We start from the raw sequence: 11,200 nt of genomic DNA on the forward strand, positions 1-11,200 counted from the left end.
AGAACTTCTTGTGGTGTTTCTTGGAACATAGTACTTCTCTTGGTGTTTCATGGGACATAGTGTTTTTCATGGTGTTTCATAAAAAAATAGTACTTCTCATGGTGTTTCATGCAACATAGTACTTCTCATGGTGTTTCAGCTCTAGATTCACCACCGCATTTAAAGTACATCTTCATGCTGCGATTCATTCTGTCCGATGAGACCGGAATGTTGATGGCAAACATATGGAAAGAGGATGCAGTTCAACTCTTCCAAGATATGCAACCAGAAGATCTACTCAGGAAAGAATCAAATATTGAGATTGTTAGAGACTATTTGAACCGCATCTGTCCGCCTAATACAGCGTTGTGTGATAAGCCATGGATCGAGGGATGCCTGAGGTCTTTCCATAATGCCTGTGGGACAGTCTACCAAATGTTTGATACTTTTATCGTGTGAACAAATGGAACAGACTTAATTTTAAGTTGTTAACAAAATGTTTGAATTTTTTTTGTGAAGAGCCTTTATATATTAGCCTCATTCTGAGATAATGGGGCTTAATGCATTTGTGTCTTGTTCTGAGAAAACTGGGCTTAATTCATGTGCGTAAAGTGTCGTCCCAGATTAGCCTGTGCAGTCTGCACAGGCTAATCAGGGACAACACTTTCAGCTTTTATGGTATTTTTAGTTTCAAGGAAGTCCCTCCTTACTGAAAATCAAGTTTAGGGGGAAAGTGTCGTCCCTGATTAGCCTGTGCGGACTGCACAGGCTAATCTGGGACGACACTTTACGCACATGCATTATGACCAGCTTTCACAGAACAAGACACAAAGTGTCATCCCAGATTAGCCTGTGAAGTTCGGAAATGGTTCTCAGAGAAAACATGTTCAGTCTATACTGGATTATCTTTTTTAGACTTCCTTTAAACAAAAAATATTATCAATCCAGAAAGTGCCATGCTTGATTATTCTGTGCAGACTGCACAGGCTTATCTGGGACGACAAGTTACCTGCATTCATTAAGTCCCTTTTTTCAGAGCATGGCTCATACGAATTACTTCCCTTTTGTTTATTTTTTTAAATTCTTAAAAATATCTCTATCATTAAATAATTAGTCAAAACAGTTTGTTGTTTGCGTAAAAAGTCATTTGAACACATGGGTTAATTAATTATCATTGTTGGTACATTGAAATTGTTTCTTATTTGTTTGAACTGTTTCCCATTTATTTACCGTTAGTTGCATATACTTTAAAATCAGCTATATCGGAATAAAAATTATTTCATGTCGGCATAAAAAATGTGTGAAAAAAAATACTTGTTAACAAGTATATTTGGGTTAATTTCTGATTTTGGAAAAAACTACGTTATTTGTGTTGGTCATTTTCCATCTGCATGGGTTGGTAAACCCATCAAAAAAAAATATGTCCCATGTAAAATAATGATTTTACAATATTCATAGCATTCATAAGCGAATATACAGTTTTCTTCAAAGAAACCAAGTAAAGTATTGTAAATTATTCCAATCGAACCCCGACTGAACAAAATTAATGTATCTGACACAAAAAACACACTATCTTATTGTCCTGCATTTCCATGCCTACACGAGCGGTTGGCATTACTTTCTAAAACTTCAGCACATGTCTGAGTAGGTCATATAAGATGTGTTATCTAGTTAGAACAAACTAAGAACAGGAGACAACTTTTCTGAAGCGATCAGGCGCATCATGTTTGAAAAGTCTATAAAAAGGCCAGCATCTTGTGTGAAACGGACGACAGCATTTCCGTTCAAAAGGTCTTTGCATACAATACATATTTTTGTAGCAGACGGGTGTAGATATGAACCTCGCTCCGTGAAAAGGGGGTTTAATAAATGTGCGTAAAGTTTCATCCAAGATTAGCCTGTGCGGAATGCATCAGGGACGACCATTAATTTCGGTCTAGACTGGACTTAAGCTAAGAAGAGACTTTCTTTAAACAAAAAATATATATTCGGAAAGTGCCGTCCCTGATTAGCATGTGCAGACTGCACAGGCTAATATCGGACGACAATTTACGCAAATAAATTAAGTTCATATTTTGGGCACTGAGTTACTTGTTGATGTGGTAGGTATTGTTCCGGGTAATTGCTCTTCGCGAAATTCAGTACGTTTTGGCTGATGTAACCAAGGAGATGATTTTCTCTTTCGTTTCAGTCTGAGATATAATGAAAATGACGTTATGTAATTTGCGTTACCATACGGTATTAACGCTTAGTCGCTTAGCATGCCTTTTCAAATTAACACACTATCCTGCATTGTACATTCCCAGCAAACATTTTAAATCGGTCCGATATCGGCCCGATATTTATTTCAATATCGGCCCGACATCGGTAATTACATCGGCCCGACAACGGGAGTGCAACACGGCGCAATGTTGGCCCGACATCAGTATGTATATCGGCCCGACATCGGTAATTACATCGGCCCGAGATCGGGAGTGCAACACGGCTCGATGTTGGCCCGACATTGGTATGTATATCGGCCCGAGATCGGGAGTGCGACACGGCTCGATGTTGGCCCGACATTGGTATGTATATCGGCGATACCTTCTTGAGCCAGCATGGTGTCGACATACTTTTAACCATTCCTGTCTAGCCTCAATTGTTTTTAATTGTTGTTGGTAGTGTTAAGGGCCTAAAACAGTTTCTTAAATAAATGAAAGAACATTTTCTTCAGACAACATTTTATTTTTACATTCTTTTCAACCAAACTGGAACACAGTATTTGCTAATTATACTACTGTCTTGAAACTGAAAATATTAAACTGATTTATTACAATTCCAACATTTTTATTCTAATGGTGTAAACTTAATTAATATATACATTGACTAACAACAAATGTAAAAGAAATTATTTAAACAGACTCTATAATTCTAAAGGTACAGAAACTGAAAAAGTAACACATTGAAACAAAATGTTAAATGACCAAATGACTTGAGTTTTGTATTTTGGTAATAGAATATTCAGCAAAGGAAAATAAAATAGAAAATAATGAAGAAAACCAACGTATCCAACACGCATACTGTATACATGGAAAATTACCAAACATGCATGTATAAATGGTTCATGTCACCCATATTATCAAAACTGGTCTATATACCCTGGCAATTAATAAAATAACCCTTTCTTTAAACTGCATAGCGTACGATACCCATAAAATAGTAACAATTAAGACTAGTTAGCAAAATACAACATAGTAGTCATACGATACACAAAAATTAGTAACAAGTAAGACTAGTCAGCAAAATACAACATAGCAGTCATAAGATACACACAAAATAGTAACAAATAAGACTAGTCAGCAAAATACAACAAAGTAGTCATACCATACACAAAAAATAGTAACAAGTAAGACTAGTCAGCAAAGTACAACATAGTAGTCAAACGATGCACAAAACATAGTAACAAATAAGACTAGTCAGCAAAATACAACATAGTAGTCATACGATACACAATAAATAGTAACAAGTAAGACTAGTCAGCCAAATACAACAATGTAATCATATGATACACAAAAAATAGTAACAAGACTAGTCAGCAAAATACAACAAAGCAGTCATACGATACACAAAAAATTGTAACAAGTAAATTCAGCAAATTGCTATCCAGCAAAAAAAACACAACATAGTAATGGCACAAAATGTAAATGTACAAGTGACTAGAAATCTCACTTTAAGGTAATGGGCCATGTTCTCAATGGCAGAACACATTTTTCCCCCTAAATGAAGTCAAGCAATTCCTCATTGTTGAATAGTCTTAAATGGTAAATACTAGCTGTGAAATGTGGAATAAGACTTGTAGTTAATCAGTTGTACTTTTTCTGAACTGCAGGTAAATATATATATTGACACAACATTTCCCAATTTCATGGAATGGGGTCACATTCCCAAAATACTGAAAAAAAAGCCATTAAGTCAGACCATTCCTTTAAAGAGAACTAATAATGTTATGCAGTATAAAGCAGCCAGTATTTGTTTATGAATACATTGCAGTAGGACAGAGCAATAGATTGCTGAATGATATATAATTGAGTAGTTTACTGGGACTTATTTACATATGGTTATAAATACCTTAAACTAACATCTATTAAAATTATTTGTTGTTTTCACCAGGAAATGATCACTTGAAAATAAAAATAATTGAGTTCTGTCACTTATCAAATTCAAAATGAATTGAGGGAATTGGTTTTTATAATTGAGTATTTTCAGAAATAAACACCTTGTATGTCCCCTGAACTTTGACATAAATTATGGGCATTTCTAGAAAGTTTTGAATAAAAAATATTACGAGAAAATTGTCTTCAATATTAATACAAACTACATGAAACTTGTTTTCTTCAAAAATGACAAATGAAAACAATTAGAACAAGAATATATTGAAAAGTTACGTTTACCTAAGCAACACACAGAGTTACAGCTATTTTGGTAATAAAGGCAAAAAAAAAACAAAAAAAAATACACACTGCTTCCATCATTATGCATATTAAAAGAAAAGTTGTGTAAAATCATTAATTTAAAGTTCAAAGAGACCTTTACATCATAACAAATTGCAGCAGGAGACTAAATTAAAAGTTAAAACACACACGAGTTAAAATTCATTGGGACGGTTCATCACTTTTTTTGGCTGTCCTCTTTTTTCTTCCACCGTCACGGTCAGAGGCTGTTCTAAACCATTCCCTGCACTCATGTTCAACTTCTGCAGCTGTGCATTTATAGGACCGCATGACAGCTTCTGAAAATGGTAATGACATGTAGGCTCATATTATTCTATATCCATTATATGTTCAAACAGGGTTGCAAGAATTCACGATACTGGGCAGTTTATAAACCAATATTATTTCTTAACCCTTTTTAAATTACAATATGAAGACTACTTTTGAAAAAGGAAAACAGCCGGATGTAATTCTGTATGTATATATATATTCACACATATGGCCAGTTACAGGGTCTCTGATTAAGAAATAGGTCATGGGGTTCCCACTTTAAATACATGTATCTCCATACCCTTTTTTACCCGATATTAACACGAATTAAGGTGTATAGGGGTACCTTATATAGTATTATATATAAATACGTCATTTATTTTACGTCTCATACAAAGAAATATATAGCGACATTAATTGCGAGGTACATGAAATTTCAATTTCAGACGTGATTGTGGTTTTCGATATAAGACCTTATTGTGACATTTGATTGCATTACCTCCCCTACACCCCCCTCATAGTAATTAAAGGTGCCTAGAACGCGGGGTTGTATACAGACCCGTTTTTTTTTATTGACCTCTTAAGTATAGTCTGAAAACTACTGAGACCGCGTAACTGGCACTATGTATTAGTTCTAACTGTGACCTTATCTTTTTACACATACTATGACAACTTACTCTGCACAGCATCAGCCAATGGAAGTTTTCCAAATACTGCCTTTTTCTTCCTCCCATGCCAGCTGTACTGGTTGGCCACCTCATTTGACATGCAATGCTTTAGAATGCGCCGGCACACATCAGCGCGGTTTCGGCCACCCAATACAGACAAATGGCTTACCTGAAAAGAAACACAAAGCATCTGTACACAGCTCTCAGTTCATTAATTTATGTTGTGTACTAAAAGAACAATAAGTAATTACCTAAGAAATAGCTGCCAAATGGCCTGTTGCATTGGGTGTACTGGAACATGATTCCTCAGCATTGTAAACATGATTTAAGTGTATAGAAACATTTTTTTTACCTGTCTGTATGAGTGCCAGTATGTTTTATCCCTTGATTTTGACATTGGTAATATAATACACGGAGTGTTCTCAGTTTCACCAAAATTTATTAGAAAGAATTTTATGAAACAACTTATAGCTGACTAGCTATTCATTCATGAAATTAAACAAACATTGAACAGTCGCGAAAACATGTGACATTTGATGACAGATAGCAATTTCAGAAAAAACAGCACTCTAAAAATGGTCTGATCTTGTGAATAAACAAATAAAATTGTTTCCGAACAAAAATAAATAAAAAAGTCCAGGACAGAATAGTTCTACCTTGATAATTTCGAAATTGAGTCAATGCAGCTTTATCGCGCGCCTATTTGTATGATCATACAGGACTGAATATATTTTAAAGTCAAATATTTCAAACGCATATTTACATAAAAAGTAATATGACAAATACATTTATTAAATGAAAGGTATTTTATAACATTATATGATATAAATTTAGTTGACATACTTTATTTTGTTTACTTCCAAAGCCTGGGCAGATTCACTGCACAAGAGCCAAGGGAAGCAACCTGTGTATTTCCTTTTAACAACGGTTACTCTTCCTGGACATGATAATATTGATTTTATATCAAGTATCTTACACGGTTTTTAAAAGAGGCATAATAATTAAATTTAATAACAAGAAATTAAAAAGAAAATAATCAAAGTTACCTTTGCTCTTGAGTGCTAATTATGATATCGGGCCTATGTTGGGCCGATATCATACTTTGAACTGTTGAGTTATAAGTATTTTTATAACAACGGGCCGACATCGGGCCGACATTGTCCTATAAATATAAATTGTATAATATGCGACCTATCTTTCACGGTTTTTAAAAGAGACACAGACAATTAAATTTAACGCAACATGAAAATAAAAAGAAAATAATCAAAGTTACCTTTTCTCTTGAGTGTTAATTATGATATCGGGCCTATGTTGGGCCGATATCATACTTTGAACTGTGGAGTTATAAGTATTTTTATAACAACGGGCCGATATCGGGCCGACATTGTCCTATAAATATAAATTGAATAATATGCGACCTAATCAAACGTTATTAAACCAGATGGATTCACTAAAATGGAAAATTGCAAAAAGTTCTCATCTCTTAACAAAATATTTTTTGTTTAACATAAATGTCGGTCCGATGTCGGCCCAACATCGGCAAACCTCTGCCGATATTCCATCATTTAGCCGATATCGGGCCGATATGGGCATGTTTGCTGGGTTGTGAGCATTAATTTTTTTAAAGTGCATGATGAATGATACAGTCGCTGTCTGGATAAGCCGTAATATGCTTAAATCTGACCTTCCACCTATAAGCGCTACCTTGACCTTGGAGGTGGTAAGATGCCTTTTCCACATGATTAGCAACTGTAGTAAATTAGTTTGAAATTGCAAGATGAATGATGAAGTGACAGTCTGTTCAAAATGTTGTATTGCCAATGTTAACATTTGACCTGTAAGTGTGACCCTGTTGTAACAAGTGAGACCCTGTTGCCAAATGGTGAATTATTGTAATACTAACAGATATGGTACAATCGCCAGGTGAAATATGAAGGAAAGAACAGGCCAATCTGTTGAACAGCAAATGTTAACCTTTAACCTGTAAGTGTAGTTTTGACATTTAATGTATGGAATCGGGTGTTAAACACTTCACGTCGCCGTCTAAAATCACAGCGCGATAAAAGGTGAAGATTGCCAATTTAGATATTCGACCTCTAAAGGTGATAGTGGCTTTTAATGAAGGGACAAAGGGCGGGTCTTCCATGCGACAAAGCGTCTCATCGTGGCTGTCATGCGATGTACCATGCGTTGTGGCAATTTGTGTAAAGAGCTTTTAAATTGCATGATGAATGTCGATGGTCCAATCCGGACAGACAAGATCGGGCGAAGGCACGTATACTAGACCAGTGGTCTCGGTGGGTGGGGGGGGGGTGGGGGTAACTTCTCAAATTTTAGGGTAGGGGTGCCCCGCTGAGACTTCCGAAATGTGACCCATTTTTATACCGGAACTCTGATAAGGTAAACCATTTTGATACAATAGTTTTGAAAAAGCATACCCATTTGTATACGATACCATTGAGAAAGTGGACCCATTTCAATACAAGAATTTTGATAAACTGAACCCATTTACATACTAGAATTTGATAAAAAAATGAATTTGATAAAGTGGACACATTTCATACTAGATTTTTAATCTCTTCATATCAATACAGTATATTTAATTTGCTATTATATCTTTCCCGCTACTGAAATTTACTTGTTGATACCCGTTGTTGATATACAAAAATGACATTTATCATACCCATTTTGATACTGATACTTTCAAATCTATATGCATTTATATAAAAGCACATTTCTGATTTCAATACCCATATCTATACTAGGATGCTCAAAACCATACCCATTTCTATAATTTTAGTCGAAAAACACACCCCATAAAATCGGCACACCCCTATATACCCATATATAGGAAGTTACCCCCCCCCCCCCCCCCCGGGCCAGTGGTACTTCTATGGTACTTCTATATCGGGCTTTCAGCAAGAGTAAAATGTTATATGTTTCGTTATTTTTAACTTTGTAGGCATGACTTCTTTTTGGACGGAGATTTGACAAAATAGTGAACAATGCGTATCGACAACTCGTATTCACGTGATAGACAATTTTAGTACTGTTTTAAACGTTTCACATACTATGTATAAATTTTGTAAATACAACCTGATGAAAAACACGTCATACAACTCGCATGCATTGGTTTCGTGTATTTTCAAATTACGTGTTTCCGGACTTTATTCAGTGCCAGTATTTTAAGGAAATGTTGATCAATATGCGACCCTTTTAAAAAGCACTATCCCGGTACCCACGTTTCTGAAGTTGCATGTTATTTCATGCGATTTTTTTAATAAATATGAGTGATTCTGAAAAAAGTGCAAAGTAGTAGTTCTTTAAGCTTTTTTTCTCCCCAGTAACATTCAGCAAATTTCGTAGACTACTTCATTATTAAGAAATTGGTGCGGCTCATTTGTTTTTGTTCGTTTTGATAAAATATGTTATGGTCATATCGAATTTTGATGAACATGTGTATACCATTTGCTGAAATAAGATAATATTCCGAGAGCAATATAGTATTTGGCGTACTTACGTGTTTGTGTTTGCCATTTTCATTATCAATAATATGCATCTCCTGCATTTTCCCTTGTTTATTTTCTGAAATGGTCAGGTGTCGTAAGCTTAGGGGAAGAAAGTAGTGGTGGTGTTGACAGGAGGAAATATTACCTCGACCTAGTAAGTTTCTTTGATTTGGTGGTAAAAGCTGGACTAGCTATAGAACTGGTATTCATTGTCATTTTAAGCAGGGACCTATAAAAAACATTTGCATTTGTTTGTATAAGTCCCTGTTTGAAGCTATTAATCGATCCAGTTATGCCTTTGTAGATTCAGTTCAGGCCCGTACGCATGGGGCCCGGGCCCCTCCAGCTGGCTGTCAAGTTAGGATTTTTTTAAATAATGGACCTACTGCATTTTTTCTCTCATGAAAGGGCCCACAGTACACTTCCCCTCAATACAACAGAGGAGATGTGTTTTATTGGACAGCCCTGGTAAACAAGGGCTCCTCGCCAGTGAAGATAAGCCCCTAGGCAATGTTTTCTTTTCTTCCGTGTACACAACTCTCCCTTGTGATCCTAAATGCTTCATCTATCGATGGTTGATGTAGCACTGTATTGATTGGCCAAGGAAAGAGAAGCAGCGAATCGAAGCAAACGATAGAGGAGGTCGATCGTAGGCCTGAATATTGCTGACGTTGATAATTTGTGAAAAACAAATAAATGTTGGAAGCAATAAGAGAGGTGATATGGAAAATTACCCATAACTTGGACCGGCAAGTTTCTTTGTCAAAATCTAACCCCATAACTTCGCCAAAAATCAATGGACCGGAACAAAAGTCATGCTTCATCCGAGTCTTGTTGGTAGACTCACCAAATATCAGATCAATATCTTAAAGTGTTTTGAGAAATGAAATGTCGTACAGACGGACGGACAGTTCAACTGCCATTTGCCACCCTACCGGGGGCATAATAATCAGCTTAATATCTGAAAGAGTAGCGAAGAAAACCCTCAGAAAAATGGTTATTATTGAAAGATTTAAACCCATAACTTCGCCAAATATCAATGAGCAGGAACGATTTTCACACTTTATCTTTCGGTCATGTAGGTAGACTCGCATACCAAAAATCAGCTCAAAAACTGAATATAATTTGCAGAGTAAATGTGCACGATAACTTATGATAAACACACACTCCAAAATACGTTTTTAACACATAGTTTACTGTTAAAAAACACCACGTCCGACATGTCCTTATAGAGTTTAGATAAAACTATTGTGTTTTGTCACAGAAATGACGTCACACGATGTAATACGTAATATATTTCGTAATATAAAATATTTCTATTTTCGGTGCGTGTAATGTGACGTCATTAAATGGGTCGAAGTAGTCCGGCTAGTATGGTAATACGGAATTGGAAACAGCGAGTAGCGTAATACGGGAGTTTTTTATTTCAACGATTGATACAACCTGTATTTTGTTAAAAGCATTAAACAGGTACAGTCGATTGGTGTATAGCGGATAGCTAAGCACTCCGAGTCTAATTTCAATTAATACATCATGCATTCGGTAATTAAACCATTAAATCTCGAAAGACGCATGTCTTTCCTATTGAAACATACCAGCGGTTTTAAATTTCCGAAAAATATTATTTGTTTACAGCGCGAATTTCATGGTACACTGATTCAGCCATTACCGGATCGCTTAGGTCTTTATCGGATTACATGTGTATCGTGTTATTTCTTGAAATTTGACACAGCATTTGTAAAAATAATTGAAATATATGTACATTTCCAGAAAGAAAATTCATTTTTGCGTTTAATAAGACCAAATTCATGGAAATCGCTGCACAATTTATGAAGTAATTGCTGTTCAAAGCGATGCACCCTATATTCAGGTCATTTTGAGTTGAATCTATATATAGATTTGATAGCGGAAATATGTTTTCAGAGAAATCGATTTTTCGTTATGATTTGATTGTTTTTCATTAAAAATTATGTTTTTACTTATTAATATTATAGCCACACGCTTACCACATGGACAACTTCAATTGAGTTCATATTTATTTTAAGACAATCCCCACATTCCTGAATATGGGTCATCACATGTCCGTTATTCACTAAATCCCGAGTTGCAGCTTTCATGCTTATTTTATATGGTACGCATCAATTTGGTTTCTGAGCATTCTTACTTTTGTAAAGGACATATAATACTAAAATATTACATCAATAAACATTATGTTTACCAAACAAACTCTGCAAAATTCAAGAAACCATTCGTCTGCACTTTTCCTGTCGTCACAAAAACGGTGCGTACATAACGTGACCTTGTT

At 35.4% G+C, this 11,200-nt stretch overlaps 1 protein-coding gene and 1 long non-coding RNA gene across 6 annotated transcripts in view; one reads left to right on the top strand and one right to left on the bottom strand.

Moving 5' to 3' along the window:
• LOC127868812 (protection of telomeres protein 1-like) overlaps window positions 1-1,101 on the top strand; it is a 28,423-nt gene extending 27,322 nt beyond the window's left edge. For all 5 annotated transcript variants that reach the window (XM_052410888.1, XM_052410889.1, XM_052410890.1 and 2 more), the window contains one exon: window positions 140-1,101. In XM_052410888.1, the coding sequence (XP_052266848.1) occupies window positions 140-438 (299 nt within the window). In that variant the 3' untranslated portion in view covers window positions 439-1,101. The remainder of the gene's footprint in view (window positions 1-139) is intronic.
• Window positions 1,102-2,728: 1,627 nt separating this feature from the next.
• LOC127868814 (uncharacterized) lies at window positions 2,729-6,983 on the bottom strand. Its single transcript, XR_008044257.1, has 3 exons — window positions 6,043-6,983; window positions 5,396-5,555; window positions 2,729-4,747 (listed from the first exon to the last, which is right to left on the bottom strand). It is a non-coding gene; the product is annotated as an uncharacterized LOC127868814 (long non-coding RNA).
• Window positions 6,984-11,200: the final 4,217 nt, after the last annotated feature.

Source organism: Dreissena polymorpha, chromosome 2 (assembly GCF_020536995.1).
Source record: "Dreissena polymorpha isolate Duluth1 chromosome 2, UMN_Dpol_1.0, whole genome shotgun sequence".
Lineage (NCBI taxonomy): Eukaryota > Metazoa > Mollusca > Bivalvia > Myida > Dreissenidae > Dreissena > Dreissena polymorpha.